We start from the raw sequence: 22,148 nt of genomic DNA on the forward strand, positions 1-22,148 counted from the left end.
GGGAACAACTCAGTAGCAAATCTGAAAATGAATTGTTACCAATGCGGAAGCAATCACACTCCTGAAAAACTTAATGTGGAAGCACCCAGAAACCACCAATTCTGATACTTAATCTCTATTTAATGTAAAAATATGGAAAACAAAGTCAATCACTGTTACTCTGCAGGTAAATGGAAAACCTTTAATGGTGGAAGTGGACACTGGTACTTTATCCACTGGAGTGGGAGAGCACACCTTCAAATATTTAAACAAGGGTACTCAACAATTTAATTTGGAGCAGACTTCAGCCAAATTGAAAACTTATACTGGCAAAGCTATCCAAGTGAAGAGTATTACCATTGTATCTGTTCATTATAAACACCAAACAGCACAACTCCCAGTGATGGTAGAAGGTGGTGAGGAACAAGCTTCTAGGTCATGATTGGCTGGAAGAAATTAAACTAAATTGGTCTGAAATTTTCCAGTTACGAATAGGAGGACTGCCAGAGCTTAAGAAACATCACAAGGTTTTGAGACGAACTGCAGAGAATCAAAGGCCTACAGGCTAAGATCTATGTTGACTCGGAAGCAACTCCTCATCTCTTTCAAGCAAGGCTGGTGCCACATGCCCCGAGGGAGAGGACTGACACCGAATAGAGGCTGGGGGTCGTACAGCTGGTTCAATTCTGAGTGGGCAGCACCTATAGTCCCTGTCTTAAAACCGGGTCAGACTGTCCAGATCTGTGGGGACTATAAACTAACAGTAACCAAAGTTGCCAAGTTGGACAAGTACCCTATCCCCAAGATTGAGGATCTCTATGCTAAATTAGGAGGGACAGCTTATACTAAACTAGATATGAGTCATGTGTATCAGCAGCTAGAACTGGATGATACCTCCAGAGAGTTTTTGACCATAAACACCCACAAAAGGTTATATCAATACACGTGTCTGCCCTTTGGTGTTTCTTCAGTCTGCACAACTTTCCAGAGGACGATGGAAAGTTTGCTACAAGGATTACCTCAAGTCGTGGTCTTCCTGGATGACATCCTAATAATGGGATTCACAGAAGCTGAACACTTGGCTAATTTGGCGGAAGTCTTGAAACAATTTTTGGAAGCAGGATGCACTTAAAAGAAAAATGCAGCTTTCAGGAAAACAAAGTTGTTTATTCGGGCCACTGGGCAGATGCCTGAGGATTACACCCAGTAGAAGAAAAAGCTATTAAGGAGGCACCTTCGCCTAAAAACGTCTCTGAACTCAAGTCATTCTTAGGTATGGTTAATTATTATGGGTGATTCCTACCCAACTTATCAATGGTCCTAGCCCCTCTACACTCATTATTGAAGAAAAACCAGCATTGGGTTTGGAAGTCACCCCACGAAGAAGCCTTCACAAAAGTTAAATAACTCCTGCACTCTTCAAACTTATTAGTAATTACGAAATGACAAGGGAACTGATACTAAGTCACCCTATGGCATGGGAGCAGTGCTATCACACAAGATGGATGAGAGTTCAGAAAGGCTAATAGGTTACCTTTGTCCAGGACCCTTTCCACAGCCAAAAAAAAAGGGTATTTACAAAATCAAGAGAGGGTTATCGATTATTTTCGTAGTTAAAAAATTCTATCAATACGTAGATGGCCGACGCTTTACAATAGTGTCTGACCACAAACCACTCCTGGGTCTATTCAAAGAAGAAAAAGCTATCCCTCCCATAGCTTCTGCACAAATTCAAAGATGGGCTCCAATTTTATCCACATATGAGTACACTTTTGTGCACAAACCAGGGATGCATATAACCAATGCTGATGCCCTAAGCTGCCTTCCTTTGCAGGAGAGCAATGAACATGCCCCAATTCCCCAAAAGATCGTATTAGCGATGAATTTCCTGGGTTCCTTGCTAGTCTGTGCAAGACAGATAAGAAACTGGACAAATCGTGATCCAAGCCTAGAGTGAGACAAAGTGTTGAAAGGATGGTCCCAGGAACCAGTCCCTGATGAATTCAAGCCATTCTTCACTCGAAGGAATGAATTGAGCAGTCAGGATGGTATCATAAGAACATAAGAAATAGGAACATGAGTAGACCATTCGGCCCCTCGAGTCTGCTCTGCCACTCAATAAGATCATGGTTGACCTTATGTTTCCATTTCCACATTTCCATCTAACCCTGATAAGCTTTGATTCCCTTGCCTAACAAGAATCTATTACCCCTGCCTTAAAAACATTCAATGACCCCACCTCCACCACCTTCTGAGACAGAACTCCAAAGTCTCACAACCCTCAGAGAAAAAATTTCTCCTCATCTCTGTCCTAAAAGGGCGGCCCCTAATTTTAAAACAGCGCCTCCTGGTTCTGGACTCACCCACAAGAGGAAACATCCTTTCTAAGTCAACCTGGTCAGGGCTGTTCAGGATCTTGTATACTTCAATCAAATCACCCCTCACTCTTCTAAACTCCAGTCTGTCCAACCTTTCCTCGTAAGACAACCCGCTCATTCCAGGTATCAGTCTAGTAAGCCTCCTCTGAACCAATGCGTTTACATCCTTCCTTAAATAAGGAGACCAAAACTGTGCACAGTATGGAGGTGCAGTCTCACCAATGCCCTGTATAACTGAAACATAACATCCTTACTTGCATGGTCAATCCCTCTCGTAATAAAGGATAGCATTCCATTAGCCTTCTTAATTACTTGCTGTATCTGCATACTCACTTTTTGTGACTCATGTACCGGAACACCTAGATCCTTCTGCACTTCAGAATTACGCAGCCGTTCTCCATTTAGAACAGTATTCTGTTTTTGTTCTTCCTGCCAAAGTAAACAACTTCACATTTTCCCACATGAAACTCAATTTGCCAGATCTTTGCCTGCTCACTCAACCTATATCCATCTCCAACCTCAAGTCCTCTTCACAACGTACTTTCCTACCTATCGTTGTGTCATCTGCAACTTTAGCTACCATGTCTTCACTCTCTTCAAAGTCATTGATGTAAATCGTAAAAAGCTGAGGCCCCTGTACACAGACCCCTGTGGGGCTCCACTCGTCACATCCTGCCAATCAGAAAAAGACCCATTTATGCATACACTCTGCTTTCTGTCAGCCAGCCAATCTTCTATCCATGCTAATACGGTACCGACTACACCATGCCCTTTTATTTTCCACAATAATCTTTGATGTGGCACCTTATCAAATGCCTTCTGGAAATCCGAGTACATTATAGGCTCCCCTTTATCTACTGTGCACGTTATTCCTTCAAAAAACTCCAATAAATTGGGTAAACATGATTTTCCTTTCACAAAACCATGCTGACTCTTCCCAAATACCTTGAGCTCTAAATGCCCAGCTATAACCTCCTTAATGATCGATTCTGATAACTTCCCCATGACATACATCAAGCTAACTGGCTTATAGCTTTATGCCTGCCTCCCTCTCTTCTTGAATAGAGGGATTATATTTGCTACTCTCCAATCTGATGGAACCTTTCCAGAATCTAGCGCAGTTTGGAAAATTAACACCAGCACATCGACTACCGCATTAGCCACCACTTTTAAAACCCTAGGATGTAGTCCATTGGGACCCGGAGACTTGCCAGCCCACAGCTCCATCAATTTGCTCAGTACCATTTCCCTAGTGATTTCAATTTCACTAAGTTCCTTTCTCCCACTCACCTCCTGATTTGCAGCTATTACTGGAATGTTTTTTGTATCCATTATAGTGAACACAGAAGCAAAATATTTGTTCATTTCTTCTGCCATTTCCTTATTATCCTCCATTAACTCCCCATTGTCGCTCTCTAGAGGACCACCACTCACTTTACTTACTCTTTTCCTTTTTAAATGCCTGTAGAAACTCTTGCTATCCGTTTTTATATTTCTAGCTAGCTTCCTCTCATACTCTAATTTATTTCTCCTCATCAACCTTTTGTCATTTTCTGCCATTCTTTATATTCTGTCTAATCATCTGTCCTACCACTCATCTTTGCAGAGTTGTATGCTTCTTCCTTAAGTTTGATGCTTTCCTTAACACCTCTATTCACCACAGATGGTGGGTTCTCTCCTTAGAATCTTTTATAGTAGGAATGTACTTATTCTGAATACTCTGACATATCCCCTTAAATGTCTGCCACTGCTTCGCTATTGATCTATCCTCTAGCCTAATGTTCCAGTTCACTTCAGCTAGCTCAGCTTTCATCCCCACATAGTTACCCTTATTTAAGTTTAAAATACTAGTCTTAGACCCATTCTTTTCCCTTTCAAATTGGATGTAAAATTCAATCATATTGTGGTCACTGCTACCTAAGGGTGCATTTACTCTGAGGTCATTAACTAATCCCGTCATGTTACACAATACCAAATCTAACATAACCTGCTCTCTGGTTGGTTCCAGAATATGCTGCTCTAAGAAACTATTTTGGAAGCTTAAGAACTTCTCATCCAGGCTACCAGTGCCAATCTGATTTTTCCAATTTGTGTAGATTAAAATCACCCATGATTATTGCTGTCCCTTTGTCACAGGCACACAATATTTTCTCTTGAATACTTTGTCCTAAGCTATGGCTACTGTTAAGGGGCCTGTAGACCACTCCCACTAATGACTTTTTCCCCCTAATATTCCTCATCTCCACACAAACTGATTCTACATCCTGATCTCCTGAAACAAGGCCATCTCTAACTACTGCACCAATGCCCTCTTTGATTAATAGTGCTACCCCTCCACCTTTACCTAGCTTCCTATTCTTCTTGAATGTCATGTACCCTTCAATGTTAAGGACCCAATCTTGGTCATCCTGCAGCCACACCTCCATAATTGCTATCCGATCATTTTTATTTACTTCAATGTGGGCTATCAATTCATCTACTTTGTCATGAATGCTACGTGCATTCAGACACAGCGCCTTTAGTTTTGTCTTTTTGTTAAATCTAGTCTTGACTGTTGATGTATTCTTAGGTTTTCTCTCTGTCCCTCCCTGCCATTCTCTGACCCTCTTTTCTCATATTACTATTTTGCTCTCCTTTCTTGACTCTACACCTTGAATTGCTACCTCTACCTAAGCTTGATCCCTCACCCCTCTTGGTTAGTTTAAAGCCCTCTTTACTTCCCTAGTTATGCCATCTGTGAGAACACTCATCTCCACATGGCTCAGGTGTAAACCATCCCAATGATACAGCCCCCACTTCCCCCAATACTGACTCCAGTGCCCCAAAAACCAGAACCCACTTCTTCCACACCAGTCTTTAAGCCACACATTCGCCTCTCTAATCTTATTTTCCCTATACCAATTTGCACATGGCTCAGGTAATAATCCAGAGATTATTACCTTTAAGGTTCTACATCTTAATTTGGTACCAAGCTCCTCATACTGACTTTGCAGAACCTGTTTTCTAGTTCTACCTATGTCATTGGTACCTATATGGACCACGACAACTGGATCCTCACCCTCCCACTGCAAGTTCCTCTCCAGCCCTGAGTAGATGTCCCAAACCTTGGCACCGGGCAGGCAACATACCAGTCTGGACTCTCATTCTTTGCTGCGGAGAACAGTGTCAATCCCCCTCACTATACTATCTCCTATCACTACATTCCTTTTTGCTCTCCCCCACTTGAACGGCTTCCTGTACCAGTGCCATGGCCAGCCAGCCAGCTCATCCACCTTGCAGACTTCACTTTCATCCACACAGGTTGTGAGCACCTCAAACCTATTTGAGGATTGCAAAGCCTGAGGCTCCTCCCCTACTATCTGCCCGGTCCCATTACCTGCCTCACTGACAGTCACATCCTCCTGTCCCTCACCGCTGACCCTCTTCTAAGAGGTGTGACTGTCTTCTGGAACAAAAGTATCCAGGTATTTCTCCCCCTCCCTTATGTTGTACAGTGTCTGCATTTTGGCTTCCAGATCAATAATCCTGATGCAGAATTCCTCAAGCTGCTTACACTTCCTGCAGACGTGTTTGCCATGGATCACCATGGCGTCCAAAAGCTCCCACATCTCTCAGCTGTAACATTACACCTGTCCCGCCATTCTAACTTATGTTATTTAATTTACTTTAATTACTTTCTTCCTATGTATGCTACAATTGACTGTGTTTATTGAATGCCAGTACCACCAACAATTATCTTGTTATGGGGTGCGTGAGTAGTTGTTCCCTCACAAGGAAGGGAACCACTTTTAGCAGAGTTGCACAGCGGACATCTGGGAATTTCAGCAATGAAGATGATCGCACAAAGTTACATTTGGTGGTCGGGCAAGGACTGTGATATCGAGGTGGTGGTTAACCACTGTATACAACGCCAACAATTACAGAAGTTACTTGTTGCGGCCCCAATACACCCATGGGAATGGCCTGATAGGCCCTGGGTGAGAATGCACAGATTTCTTGGCACCATGTTCCTACTAATAATTGACACACATTCCAAATGGCTAGACATTTACAAGGTTAGTTCACCATCATCAGGTGCAACTATCGAAAAGTCACACCAAAGCTTTTCTATACATGGATTGCCAGAAGTAATCGTCTCAGACAACAGTACTGCATTTAACAGCACCTTCAGGTTAACAGAACCTTAAGGTTCACCTTTAGAGATACTTATGAAGCGACACCTTTGAACAAGATTAATCCTGATACTTCCCAATTTGGAGGGGAAGGTGGAGAAAAGCCAAGGGAATCAAAAAGCGACTCATGATTTGCATGGTCGTGAGCAAGAATTTAGTTGATGAAGCAGTATGCGTCCAAAACTTCAGTGGTGGATCAAGTTAGTTACCTGGTGTAATAGTTTCTGTGACCGAGCCCTTGTCGTACCACGTAGAAGCGGAGGACCGGATCACCCGGAAACACACAGATCATTTGAAGATGATGTTTTACCTGTAACCATTGTAGAACCCGTGGTCCTTATTGGCTTATTGTAAGTAAGACTTATTGTGTTGTATAGTATCATGTGACAAAGTAAACGAATAAGCCCTAAACATGAGGAACCTTAGAGTAGGAGTCCTTCTTCCAGATGTGGAGCTTGATGGAAGCATGTAACTGCTGCTGCAGTCTGTAAGTAAAGTTTGATGATTCTAATGAGAAACCTGTCTGGAAAATCAAGTCCATAACACTCTTTGGATTGCCAAGACACTTTCCTACCTAAGCTACTTGAAAGAAGAAGTCAAGAGAGGACTATGCTCATGACTGGAAAGTTGGCCTTCTAATGTCAGCATCAAGTAGTCACACATCTCAGGTGAAAAGATCAGTATTCCAAATAGAACCATAGAAAAGTTACAGCACAGAAGGAGGCCATTCGGCCCATCTTGTCCATGCCAGCCCGAGGACACCCAGGTGCCCTTTCTAATCCCACCTTCCTGCACCCGGCCCATAGCCCTGTAGCTTACAGCACTTTAGGTGCAGATCCAGGTATTTATTATATATTATATATTAAAGTTCCTGCCTCTACCACCAACTTGGCCAGCGAATTCCAGACACCCACTACCCTCTGTGTAAAAAAAAAGTTCTTCCGCATATCCCCCTACACCTTCTTCCACTTATCTTGAATCTATGTCCCCTGCTTCTAGAATTCTCCGTCAAGGGAAACAATTTTATCCTGCCCACTCTATCTATTCTCCTCATAATTTTGTACACCTCAATCAAGTCACCTCTCAGCCTTATTTGTTCCAAGGAAAATAACCCCAACCTATCCAATCTCTCCTCGTAGCTACACTTTTCTAACCCTGGCAACATTCTTGTAAACCTCCTCTGCACTCTCTCCAGAGCTATTACGTCCTTCCTGTAATGTGGTGACCAGAACTGCACACAATACTCCAGTTGTGGCCTCACCAGTGTTTTATACAATATATTATATAATACAATATATTATATTATATAAACCAGCCTCTTTCAAAGGCCTTTTCAAAGTATGACAAGTTATACTTCATTCCATACAACATTTTTTGACATACACCTTAGATGAGATAGTGGCATTTTAGATCAGCAGCAAGTTTACGACACATTACTAATTCATTACCTTTTGCATAAACCTGTGACCGAACACTTTGTACTGGAAACAGAATGCTGAATGCCACCAGTACAATTGGCACAGGTGTCCCGTTTAAAGCATGGTCTAAGAACACGTTCTCATTGTAATGCTGTTGGTAAATTAGGGGAATTCGCCCAATAGCACTGCCACCTTTTTCATTTCAGCACGGTTACTCAGCACGCTCTGCTGCTTCCCTCCAGCTCACCGACCCACCCATTTGCTGCTTCCCTCTCCGACCCTCCCAACTTGCCGCCTTTCCTGCTTGTCGCTTCCCTCCCCAAACCTGCCACTTGCTGTCTCTCCCTGACCCAACCCCCCTCCACCCCCCACCAACTCGCAGCACTTATCCCGGGGCCCCCCTCTCAAATCGAAGATTTGGGAAAGGGAAACAGCTAGCAAACTGGGAGAGCCAGAGGGAAGCCACGAGTCTGAAGAGGCAGAGAGTCAGGAGAGTCGGTGAACTGGGTGAGGCTGGCAAGGATCCGTGAGTGGGAGAGGCGGGGAGCAGGGGGGTGAGTGGAAAGAAGTTGAAAAAAGGATTAATAAAAGTTTGAGAGAATTTCTGGGCTAGTTAGACACAAGGCAGCCAGTAGGTTTTTAACGTGAAAAGTGTTCCTTTAGCGTGCTCTTTTTTAGGAACACATTAGGAGTGTTGTAACCAATATATAAATAAAAAAATAAAAAGTGCTGGAAAGACTCAGCTGGTCTGGCAGCATCTGAGGAGAGGACACAGAATTAACATTTTGAGTCCGACACGACTCTTCTTTGGAACTGTAGCTGCATTCAAACTGCACAGTTTGCCGCATTTTTGCAAATATAATACATTAAGTAATCTATGGAATCTAATCTTATAAATCAAATTTGGAGGAAAAATACATTTAATAATCAAATAATACCCTGGGGCCCTGTGCAAGGATCAGTAAGAGCACACAGTTACTCAATAGGAAATACCTTTATAAAATTCTGCACTATGTTGTGGACACAGGGATAGGTGTACCCTGTTAACACCTTTTGACACAAGCTTCCAAAGCTATTTCCTACAAGTATTTTAGAACCTGACTCTAGATGAAAGAAAAACAATCCATTTTAAGTTTGACCATATTCTTGCAGTTAGTTGAACACTTTGCTGAGTTAAAAGTGGAACAAAAAAAAGCTTTAAACTTTAATATGTAATAATTAGTTGAACAAGGCCATCAGATGCCCTCAACTTCCTCTGTTGAAGGACACGCACAATTTGCACCCAATAGAATTTATCCAGTTTTGTTTAATCTCCTGAGGGATTTGAATAATCAAAGTTAGGAAAACTTGCAGCTCTTCTGCATTCCACAAAAGTACATGTTACCACAGTTTTCCCTGTTTGCCAAATTGTACATGCTTGGATAATTTTATGGATTTATAATAATTTGTTAACCCATGTTTTGAGCAAGCAACCTTGCATGCTGTTTTTGTTTTATTTACTGCACTGTCATTGGCCCTCTGCTTCCTTCTTGGTCACGGTGAAGTGCTTATGTTACAGAACTAGCACCCCAGGGGTCAACAACTCAATTCCCAGAAGTTGGGAAACCAAACTCAATAAATCTGAAGATTTGTGAGCTCCCACCATAAAATAGCTATTAAAACTGCAGGACTATTTCAAAAATATAACTGGAGAGCAAGTTTTCTCTACTTGGATCTGTGACTCTAGTTCCCCAATTACATGGCCAATTCTAAAATTCCCTAATAATTTGCACTTATACAGCACCTTTAAAATGGAGTAAATTTCCCCAAAATTTAAACCGAAATGAAAAAAAAAGTGAAAAGATCCAACGGCACTCCCAGCAGTCGTCATGGATAAAGCAGTGTTGGATATTGAAATCAATGACAAAGCATTGCGAGAATGTTACCGGACCAGTAATCCAGAGACCCAGACTAATGCTCCAGAGATAGGAATTCCAACCCCACCTCATGAGCCAGGGGAATTTAATTCAATTAATAAATCTGGAATAAAATGCTAGTCTCATTAATGATCATGAAACTACCAGATTTCTGTAAAAACCCATCTGATTCATTAATGCCCCGCAAGGCACATAATTGGCCACCCTTATCTGGTCACTCCAGATACACAGCAATGTGGTTCACTCTTAACATAATGGCATAGCAAACTTAGATGTATCAAACTGCCACAGTAAAAAAAGTATTGAGAGTGTACCGACACCTGCCACGGTTTAGGGAGTCATCAGCTCACCGCCACCTTAGAGGACAACTCAGGATGAACAAAAAATTGACAGCGATGCTCACTTCCCAACAGTGGATTTTTTAAAACAAGGAAAGACTATGCAATCTGCCATTTGCATGTCGCAAGGCAAAATAGTTTTCCCTTAAACTTAACAAAATCAAGCAACCCACCTGGAGTAGTGAAAAAGACCAACACCACACTCCAAACTATTTAATTGGCAGTTATCCAACGAATGGTCCCTACCAAGGTTTTAGCCAAAGAACTTTTTGAATCCTTAAATGTACAACATTACCCATGTACAACTACAACAAAAACGCAATGCAATCAGTTGCAACTCTTCAAGTATCACCATAAGACCATAAGACATAGGAGCAGAAATTAGGCCATTCGGCCCATCGAGTCTGCTCCCGCCATTCAATCATGGCTTATAAGTTTCTCAACCCCATTCTCCCGCCTTCTCCCCATAACCTTTGACCTCCTTACCAAGCAAGAACCTATCTATCTCGGTTTTAAATACACTCAATGACCTGGCCTCCACAGCCTTCTGTGGCAATGAATTCCATAGATTCACCACTCTCTGTCTAAAGAAGTTTCTCCTCATCTCTGTTCTAAAAGCTCTTCCCTTTACTCTGAGGCTGTGCCCTCGGGTCCTAGTCTCTCCTACTAATGGAAACATCTTCCCCACGTCCACTCTATCCAGGCCTTTCAGTATTCTGTAAGTTTCAATCAGATCCCCCCTCATCCTTCTAAACTCCATCGAGTAGAGACCGAGAGTCCTCAAACGTTCCTCATATATGTTAAGCCTTTCATTCCTGGGATTGTTCTCGTGAACCTCCTCTGGACCCTCTCCAGGGACAGCATATCCTTCCTGAGATACGGGGCCCAAAATTGCTCACAATATTCTAAATGTGGTCTGACCAGAGCCTTATAAAGCCTCAGCAGCACATCCCTGCTTTTATATTCTAGTCCTCTCGAAATAAATGCCAACATTGCATTTGCCTTCCTAACTACCGACTCAACCTGCAAGTTAACCTTAAGGGAATTCTGGACTAGGACTCCCAAGTCCCTTTGCACTCCAGATTTCTGAATTCTCTCCCCATTTAGAAAATAGTCTATGCCTCTATTCTTCCTACCAAAGTGCATGACCTCACACTTCCCCACGTTGTATTCCATCTGCCACTTCTTTGCCCGTTAGGAGACCTGTCCAAATCCTTCTGCAGCCTCCCCGCCTCCTCAATACTACCTGTCCCTCCACCTATCTTTGTATCATCTGCAAACTTAGCCAGGATGCCTTCAGTTCCTTCAGCTAGATCATTAATGTATAAAGTGAAAAGTTGTGGTCCCAACACTGACCCCTGCGGAACTCCACTAGTCACCGGCCGCCATCCTGAGAAGGACCCCCTTATCCCCACTCTCTGCCTCCTGAATCACATGAATATTATGAATATGATTTTAACATAAAAAAGGTGTTAGGTTAAAATAAATCAAAAACTGTTTCTAACAAAAACACAGGTCATTTCCTTTATCGCAGGTTTTATTTTAACAGTGCAGAATGCAGAAATCGCTTTGACAACCACTGGTGAAGATTATATCTAAGCTGTAAAAAAAATTAATGGCCCCATGGGTACCGACGTACAAGACATTCACATATTTGCTCGGGATTCCTGACTCAATTTTAAAAGAAATGAGTTAAAGAACTCAGCAAAAAAAATCAGAATAATTTCACACAAACAGCAAGAGTAACGTAGCTTTAGAATGAAAGGCTTTGTACATTCCCTACAGCTGAACAACCCCTGCATCATTTTCACCAAAACATTAGAATTTAATGGTATTGGCATTGTTGAGAAGTAATTTAGCACAAATTGTCTCATATTTGCCCTGCCCAGCAAACAAGACTTCTTAAATACTTCTAAATATGAACTATATGGAGAAGTCACTGAAAAGCAAAACATTTTTTGAAAGCTGGTCTCTGATAAGGTCACGTTTAAACTACATAACTCTTGGTTCACATCTGGCAGAATACTAAATCTGCCAAAAAGTGCAAGTGAACTAAAACTACCGAAGCAATCTGCATAGTTAGGGGTTATCTGGACATTAATTGTACACATCAGTTTGCATTACAAGAACAGTCACCAACTACCTCCTAGTTCATAATGTACTGAAACAGTTTGTTCCTTTTTATAGTGACACAAGTGAATCCTCAGTTAATGCCCATCACCTGCTTACAATTAATATACAATTAACAGATTCCATCTCACAGAACAAATTATTTCAAAGAATTCCATATTCTCTACAAAGCATTACATTGCAAGACACCGCTCCTCTCAGACCCCTAACAATTTTTTCATGCATGCATTTCTTTTTGTAAAACAATCTGCCTGTTGATGACTTGCTACCACTCATTTAAATTTGAGATATTTCCTTTTTCTCCAGCGTTTGCTTCAAGCCAGCATGGTCAGTCTATAACCTTTTCTCACTCTCACTTTTCGTAGAGAATGTGCATTATTGCACAATGAACAAAAATGAACAATTTTCTACATAACATGCCCTTGGTACAAAATCTCACTTAAAAAGTTTGACAGATACAATCCCACATCCACTTCCTCCACAAAAGCCAGTGTTTTTGACAGCCAAGTACGTTTAACATCCCTTATTTTCCCATGCTAAAAAAGGACATTTCCAATTTTCACCCATCAGATTTATTATGAGACCAGTGGCACTAGACTACCCATCAGGACTGTGAAGCATTGTTAAAAGTGACTAGCTTCATGTTCTTTGGGACACCCAAGGTTGGGAACTTTAAAAAAAAATATGGAGAAGTGCATGCTTAATATTTTATTTGCCCTTAAAACATTTTCTACTTCAGCATATTTCATAGTACTTAATTTCAACACACCAAAATTAGCATCTGGTCTAGTCCGAGTGCAAAACCAATTCAACTAACCAATCATGCTTTGCAATTGCTAGGTCTCTTTCTGTGATGACAGAGTACGATTAACCAGGATGGGAGTAAAACTAAATCATCAATCATATTCTGAAAGTTATTCCAGCCCTACTTTGTTTAATATCTAAACCAATATATTTTAAATCCCCATAATCCTGACTCCCAATTTTAAATTCTACCCTAAATCTTAAGACAATACTCAAATTCTGCAGGACCAACCAGAAGTCATTAACACAATTATCCTCACAGGGCGACAGAATAGAGTGAAAGAATGGAGAGTTTGAATAATAAAGATGCCTGAAAATCTTCCTTTTTGATGCCAACAAAATAATGTGTGATCTGCCTTTAGTTGAACACAACCTATTTTTAGTAAAACATATCAGCATAAAATACCATACCTTGACAGCATCATTCAGGCCATAGGTACATTTGTCTAGCTTCTATAGTTTTCCTTCTGCACCTGTGCCCTCTGAGCGGTTTCAGAAACATTTCTCTCAGAGAAGCGTTACCCTGCAGAAATGCTGCTTTTTACGTCAATTAACCTACACACTCATGGAGTAAGTCAACAAAAGGGCCAAAAGGATTTTTAAGATTATTTTTCCAACTAAGGGAGAACCCACTCTACCCAGTCCCTCATCAAAACCCCTGGGAACTAGTCTCTCCATAGTCTAATCTGCAAGGATGTTTTCAGCACAAATGCACCAAAATGCTTAGGTTAGTTGACCTTTCTCTAATCCCCTTCAAAATAAACTCCAAACTCTCTCCAACTATTTAACTTCCTCTGTTGTCTGTCTTATTAGCTTATTCTCGTTTATTGGCAGCCACCATAGCACCACGTTCTAGAGGACTTCTGCTTCTTATTCTGTTATGAGACTGTACCGTGACCTTTATTTCAACATCTAATCTGCTCAAGCTTTGGCCTCCACTTTCATTTGTCTGTTGAGACTACACAGAGATTTCCCTCTTGCATTAACAAAAGTTATTTCTCTGATGTGATTTTCTGATGCACGAGTTATTTCTGGACTCACTTTTAGAGCTTGCACTGTGCTTTTAAGTTCTCCATTCTTTCACTCTGTTCTGCATTCCACAGACTTCACTTCATAGCCATCATCTTGAACATTCAGCCATTATTTAAAACTTGCCAATAGCTTTTCCTGCATATCCCACAATTGTTACATCCCTTCCATTCATTAGACTCCACTGCAATATAGGTCATCCAGATACCCACTCTGGGCAATTAACCTGTGGATATGATGGCTATGTTCTGCACATCATGATCACTCACGTTATGACTATCCAGCCCTTGATTTACTAAGGTTTTGCGGGACTTTCATTACAAGACACGAGCATTTGGGTACAAGAAGCCTCGTTAACCTGGACCAGCTGCACAAAATCCAAGATATTGTAATTAATTCCATTTTACTCATTGTTATGTTTTTATAATGATATAAAAGCACCACTCATAAGGGACTGGGTAAACACAACGTGGGTTCACTTCTTGAGACTAGGCACATAAGAGATATAAGTGCATCAACAATTGAGGTTGTGCTTAGGGCTTTAAACTTCATCAACCTGTGAGGATTGCTTCATACTTACATCCATCCTCGAGTAGCTCTTCAATGCTGTACATTTTGGGCTGGTCTGTCAAATCCTGCTCGGATGCTTCTTCCATGGGAGTGGATGTGATCACCAACACAACAACTTTGTCTATTAGCTCTACATTTCAAAAAAATCACAATATATACCCTTGTCCGTGCATTTGCTAACCAAGTGGTCTACGGATTCTACAAGCTATTGTTGAAATGACGAACTCTAGTAGATGAAATAGGAAATTTTCTGATTCTGAACCAGTCTTCCAATGTAGTCCATATCTTTTTGGGGTCTTTACCTCTTCTGCTGTTAATCCTGACATGTTCAGCCTATGTAGAACTTCATTCCCAATTGCTAGGTGAATTTTTATGCCTTGCTTGTCTGGTTCAGATACACCTAAATCAAGAAACCATAGCTCTGTACTCAAAATTTTGAATTTGGATAGCTGTCTTCTTGAACCACTGCAGTCCACATGGTGTAGGTACACACAGTGCTGTTAGGGAGAAATTTTGACACAGTGATAGTGAAGGAACTGTGATATATTTCCAAGTGGCTGTTGAGTGGCTTGGAAGGGAAATTCCAGGTGGTGGTTTTCCCAGTTATCTGCTGCCCTTGTCCTTCTAGATGGTAGCGGTTGTGGGTTTTGGAAGGTGCTGCCTAAGGAACCTTGGTGAGTTTCTGCAGTGCAACTTGCAGATGGTATGCACTGCTGACACTGTTTGTCAGTGGTGGAGGGAGTGAATGTTTGTAGATCAGGTGCAAATCAAGCAGTCTTTGTTCTGATGGTGTTCTTCAATGTTGTTAGAGCTGCACTCAAACAGCAAAATTGAATACAGGTACAACATGGTGAACAGCCTTAGATCGTGCTACTCGACATAAGATGACCCTTGACGTTCTGATCAGACTGCAACCACCACCTTCTCAAGGATAATTAGGGAGGGGCAATAAATACTGGCCTAGCCAGTGATGCCCACATCCAATGAATGAATAAAAAAAAAGCAGCACTCTTCAGGGATTGAGTAAACACATTGTGGATTCATTTCTTTAGGCTAAGCACATGAGAACAGATATACTTGAATAAAGGGCTTGAAGACATCAGCAGCAGAGCGGTGTGCTGCGTTCTGCTCACAGGTCAAAGTGAAACTGAGAACCATCACATGACATCTCCCTTCTAGTGATGGCATGCTGCTATCCCTTAAAGACATATTACAACACTGGTACAACACTGGTGAGGAATGATCTTCATCAGTCTGGTTTTCATCTTTGAAAAATACTGTCTTACCACCATGACCTATTAACTTACCAGGGCCTTTCCATTTCCTACAAGCCTCTCTTTTCTCATATAAAATCTACTGAATTGAAGTCTGTTTCAGATGGTCTTACATGACACCTGTCTGCTCTCTGAATTTTCCCTGAGACCTTGGCCTTGATGAAAACCTGTTTCCCTGCATGCAAAGTATTCAAGCGTGCAGAAAAAAATGTAACTACTTGTAGTGCCGTCTAGTGCCCAAGGACAAAGAACAGAAGACAACTGGGGACTTTGTCCAAAGATTAACTGATGGTTGGTTGGAGCGAATTTTTTGCATGCATCCTCCATGCCACAACGGCTGTCAACTTGCAGTCTGGTTGATCAACTAAAATTTTATGCAGCATTTCACTGCAATATTCCTTTCACAAAATCCGTTGTTAAAAGGACTTTCAGCTGCGGTATTCATGTCCACGATGGTCCCACACATCTCTGAACTAATCATTGTTCATTTTCAGACAGAAACTTTGCCGGTGTCCCACATCCGGTCTCTATGCATTTCTCCATGATTTTGTCTATTAAAAACCTTCTCCTCTTAATGTATTAAGGTAAAGGACAAAATCTAGTCATCAGGTCTATAAAAATATTGTTATTTTACATTTTCTTTATTCCGCACCTTTGGATCCACAGCAACTACCTTGTTAAAGTCACATGCCAATGGAAGGCTTACAATCGGATGTGGTGACAGCATCCTCCAATACATTTTACAATTTATCACATTTCTCACTAATCTCTTCTATAAGCTTTGTATACCCTTCAATAATCATCTTTTAGCAAGATTTTTAACCTTTGTAAAGTAGGTAATTTGCTCACCCTATGTAACTTTAAGACCATTTACATTTTTCTCCCGAATTCTTATCACCTGATCCTATTAATACTTGCCTAACACTCAGAAACATCAGGTTTTAAAGGGACACAATAACATCCTGGTCAGGAAAATTACAGAAACTGACTGTCCAAAAATAATTGCTTTATCATGCTCCATGTCAAGTTTCATTTGTGCCATTTCCATAGAAGGTTCACTCAACTGAATTAGTATCGCACTAGAGACTACATCAGTACTACTTCCTCCAGCTAGTTTACATAGAATTACAAATCTCTTTAGTATCCTCAATGTGTTTGGTAATGACAACTTAAAGTAGTACATTTACATTCCTTAATCTTGTGTCAATCCTCACTCTTTAGCGAATCAAAGTAACATTTTAACCAATTTGTCCCACAAACTGTTGAAGTACAAACACTATCTTTTACATCAGCATGGAATGTCCATATTGTTCCATGAAGGTGGAAGAAAATTAATTCCCTCAGGATGTTTTGTTAAGGTAGCAAACACCTGATCCAAAAGGATCATCTTCTGAGAACGAAACACCAATTACAAACAGTAGCCATTCCATGAGATACCTGAGCACAATCCAGTAATTCAAACACTAGTACTAATCCAGAGGTCCCCAAATTGAATTTTGTCAATCTTTTCTACAATCTATAATATTCATGATGTAGTCTTCCATAAAATGGGAATAGGCTTCCTATTAAATTGAGGGCATGTCTCACAGATGATCTGGTAAATGCCTTTATGTGCAGATTTCATTCAAAAAGTCAAAGGAAAGATCAAACCTTCAGCACTATCCAACTGATGGCATCCATCTCAAAATACTTTACTTCTGATTTTACTTCTTGTAGGAAGCACCAATATCAAGGCCATATTTGGTAGGGACTTAACCCACGTCCACATATACACTTCATTCTTCCATTTATCACGTGGTTCAGACTTCAAGAATATGAGAGAATAATCAAATCCCAACAATTTAATTTGCTTTCTGCCATTTTCCACAGTGACCACTCCTCCTCCTTCAGGTCCCATGTCCAAAGAGGGCTTTGGCAGCCATGGACTTCCACATGATAGGTCCATGATTATGCTTGGCAAAGTACTGCAGTGGTTTGCTATTGCCTTCTGCAGTACGGCTGACCAGGAGATTCTCCCACTCTTATCACCTGCCATCAGGCACATTGGAAGGATTTACAGACTAATAATCAATCCGTTTGGCCACATTATGAATGCAGCTCCCATAACCATCAAATCCTGAAGTGAGACTTGAACCCAGAACTTCTGGCCCAGAGGCAGGGAACACTGCGGCACAAGACCCCTTGGCATAATGACCACTGGGAATTTGGTTACCTGTCTGAAATATTCTTAGTTTCCAACCTTCACCTTTGTGCAACAATCCTTTTCAACAATGTTATATCCCAGAAAGCACAGAACTGGGGATTTTTAAAAAACATTTTTTACATACTTCTACAGAACTACACACTGCAAACATACACCTCTTCACCCAATAACAACCATTTCAGTCTGTTCCTTTTTAAAGGGGCACAAATGAATCCCAAGTTAATGTTTACCATCTGCATACAAATATACAATTAACTGTGCCTACTAATTAATTACTTAAAATCCGCAATAACTTAAATAAAATAGGTATTGGGGTTAAGGGTAGCTACTATGACTGCCAAACGGTGGGAATTTGTGTTCCACAAGAATTAATGCTGGGACCAATGCTGTTCACAATTTACATAAATGAGTTGGACTTGGGAATTAGAAGTAAAATTTCAAAATTTGCAGATGACACCTAGTCGATGGTATAGTTAATGCTGAGAAAGACTGTGATAAAATATAAAATATTAACTAGAAGAGACGTGTAACTGGCAACTGAATTACATCATACAGGTAAGTGAAAGGCTGGTTACATTTCAGTATGAAGAATAAGGTTTCAACACACTGTTTGGATAACAAGAGTCTAAATGGAGCAGGACAGCAACGGGATCTAGAAGTATACGTCCACAAATCATGAAAGTAGCACTGCATGTTAGCAAGATTATTAAAAAAAAACAAAGCACTGGCGTCCATTTCCAGGGAAACAGAACTGAAAAGCAAAGAACTTGTTAAACTTGTATGGTCAGACCACATTTGGAGTACAACGCACAGTTCTGGTGTCTCGGGTTGACCTGATAGGCGCCCTTAAAATTATAAAGGGTTTTGAAAAAATAAACATAAACATGATGTTCCCACTTTGTGGGGAAGACACCAAAACCAGGGGCCAAAAATAAGTTAGTCACCAGTAAATCCAACATGGAATTCAGGAGACACTTCTTTATTCCAAGAGTGGTAAACATGTGGAATTTGCTGCAAGGGATAGTTGAGGCAAATAGCATAGTTGCATTTAAGGGGAAGCTAGTTAAGCAACATGGGAGAGGAAAAGTAGGGTGACAAATAGTGTCAGAGGAAAAGCAGTGGGAGGAAGCTCATGTGGAACGTAAGTAACTGCACAGACCAGTTAGAATCTACAGCAGGCTAAATTCGACCAAGTGATATTTTTAAAACATTCATGACATTTCTGTGTCTTTCATTCTGTGATTCCTGAAAAAGTCATTCCTTTCAAACAAATAAGATCAGGAAGGAGCGTTTACAGTTAGGTTGTCCAGCTGTGGCTCAGTGGTAGCACTCTTCACTTCTGAGTCTGAAGGTTATGGGTTCAAGCCCTACTGCTGGGATGAGCACATAATCTTGGCTGACACACCAGTGCAGTACTAAAATTGAGATGATTAACCAAGGCCCCATCCATCCTCTCAGGTGAACATGAAAGAGCCCATATCACCATTTTGAAGAACAGCTGGGGAGTTATCCCCAATACTTAGGTTAATATTTACCCTTCAACCTCCTCCTCCAGGTACCATGTCCTACGTGGGCATTGGCAACCATGGATTGGTAGCAGTTAAAGTACTTCAGTGGTCTGCCATTGCCTTCTGCTGACCAGGAGACTCTCCTGCGCTTACTGCCTGCCATCAGGTGTATTGTCAGGATTTACAGGTGACAATCAACCTGTCTGACCACATTATGAACACACCTTCCATGGCCATCAAGTCCTGGAGTGGGACTTGAAGCCAGAGCTTCTGGCCCAGAAGTAGGGGTGCTACCACTGCACCACAAGATCCCCACCTTTCAACCACATCATCAAAAACAGATTATCTGGTCATTGCTTGTTGTGCAATAACAGAAAATGCTGGAAAAACTCAGGTCTGACAGCATCTGTGGAGAAACAGAGTTAACACTTAATCTGTATGACCCAAACTATTCTATTGTTTAATTCACTACCACTTCTCTTCCAGGAATGCCTACCTTGAAGAAATACTGCTCTTCTCTCTGACAGGATTTCCGTTTGCCCCTTTCGCGTTAACTCTTTCTCTCCAGAGATTTCTCTCTCCACAGATTCTATCAGACCTGCTGAGTTTTTCCAGCCTTTTCTGCTTTTATTTCAGATTTCCAGCATCAGCAGTATTTTGCTTTTTGCTGATTGTGCAGCCTTGCTGTGTGCAACTTGGCTGCCAGATGTCCTACATTACACCAGTGCACACTTCAAAAAGTACTTTCTGGACTGTAAAGGGATAACTTGAGTTGTGAAAGGCATTATATAAATTTCGTCGCAATTTTATTACTTGGCTTTTGAGTATGTGAAGACGTGCCATACGAATAAATTAACTCAAGGGGTGTGCATGTTTGCAGCCTTGGCACCAATTCTAATTTCATTGAACCCTATAATTTGGACGGCACTCGCTATAACGGGGTGTGGCACCCTTTATAAAGCCATTTCTTTTCCTCCTTCCAACACGGGCACGCTTTACCTAGAGAGCAGTGAGGATTGCTGTAAGTGTCCCCACACAATGATGGGAAAAAGGTGGGGGGAAGAGATGCCAAAGGACACTTGGCTACAGGGCGCGCGGCGCGCCCGCCCCAGAGGTGGGGGACGAGAAGCACGCGAACGCGCGTGCTGGCTCCTCGCGCACAAACGCGCGCTGCCGACGCCTCCCCGCCCCGCCCCGCTCCACTCCACTCCCGCTTGTTGTCTATAAGTAACCTTCAAATAACACCAGCGGAAAACCACACACACAGGCACAGACAGGCTGAGGGAGGAGGAAAACAAGTGCCAAAGAGTTTCAGGCGGCGCAAAGCATAGATCACAGCTTAAAATGCAAAACCTGCCTTTGACATTAGTCAGAAACTGCCTTTATTTTCCCCATTAACCCAAAAGCTGCCTTTTTTCCCCCGAAGAAAAGAAGTTTTATCCAGCAACTAGTTCATTTATCCAGCGAGTTTCAACAAGGTGTTTACTCTGACATCTTTTGATTATTATCTGCTCACACCACACCCTCAATGTCTCTTCCCCCCCGCCCCCCACCCACCCACCCACCTACCTCCCACCTTAAACCAATTTATATTTCTCCCTTGTTGAAACTATGCTGCAGTTCTGCCGAAGGGCCATGAAGGCTCGAAACGTTGACTGATTTCTTCTCCGCCGATGCTGCCAGACTTGCTGAGTTTTTCCAGGTAATTCTGTTTTTGTTTTGTTTTCAACAAGTACCACCTGGTTACGTCTGATTTGCCTTAAGTAATGTCTTGCACCTGTTTTTTTTTTCTCCCCTTCAAAGTACTCCTTTTTCTTATTTGTTTGATAAAACATAAATGGATTGGCAGAAAGTAAACGCTCCCCCCACCCCCAAAAAAAACAAAAAAAAAAATCTCACTTCAGAAGGACTATTTATTACTCGGCTATTGAATTGAAACCAATTACCTTTAACACACAGGAGTGACATTTTACTTGCGGGTTTAACTCCCCTTGTGTTTCCTTGTTGAAGTTTCGGGTGTGGAGTGAAGCTTGGTCGAACGTGTGCGGCTCCTAAACTTCACGGTGAGGGAGAGCCAGGTGACTGGCATCCCGAGTAGCCAATCAGGCTTCGCCGTGCCCAGGGGACCGGCCGGCCAATTCGCTCTTCCCACCAATCGGCTCCGGCGGTGGGCGGGAGTCTCTGGCTGCCCGGGTCCCGGAGAGCTTTTCTGGTTTGTCAGGAACTTGATGCTTTTGGAAGCCGCAGTAAATCATCTCACTGGCGTGAGTATGAGGGGGGGGGAAATAACTTTTTTTTTTCGGAATTCTTTAAAACGAGGAAACAGCTCACATAGTTTGATTGGCTATTTTGAATAGATGCAGTCAATCTAGAGGCGAAACATTTGTTCAATTTTTGTTTTAAAAAGAGGAATAGCAACTCCCTTTTTG

The 22,148-nt window shown here is 41.7% G+C and overlaps 1 protein-coding gene across 5 annotated transcripts in view; it reads right to left on the reverse strand.

Moving 5' to 3' along the window:
• Positions 1-21,795, reverse strand: part of unc13c (unc-13 homolog C (C. elegans)) — a 585,292-nt gene extending 563,497 nt beyond the window's left edge. For 3 of the 5 annotated variants that reach the window (XM_078530365.1, XM_078530363.1, XM_078530364.1), the window contains exon 1: positions 21,666-21,738. In XM_078530365.1, coding sequence (XP_078386491.1) covers positions 21,666-21,687 — 22 coding nt within the window. In that variant the 5' untranslated portion in view covers positions 21,688-21,738. Of the gene's footprint in view, positions 1-21,665 lie in introns of all 5 variants that reach the window. The other 2 variants (XM_078530361.1, XM_078530362.1) reach the window with 2 other exon arrangements.
• Positions 21,796-22,148: the final 353 nt, after the last annotated feature.

The sequence above is a fragment of the Cetorhinus maximus genome, chromosome 26 (genome assembly GCF_964194155.1).
Source record: "Cetorhinus maximus chromosome 26, sCetMax3.hap1.1, whole genome shotgun sequence".
Classification (NCBI taxonomy): domain Eukaryota; kingdom Metazoa; phylum Chordata; class Chondrichthyes; order Lamniformes; family Cetorhinidae; genus Cetorhinus; species Cetorhinus maximus.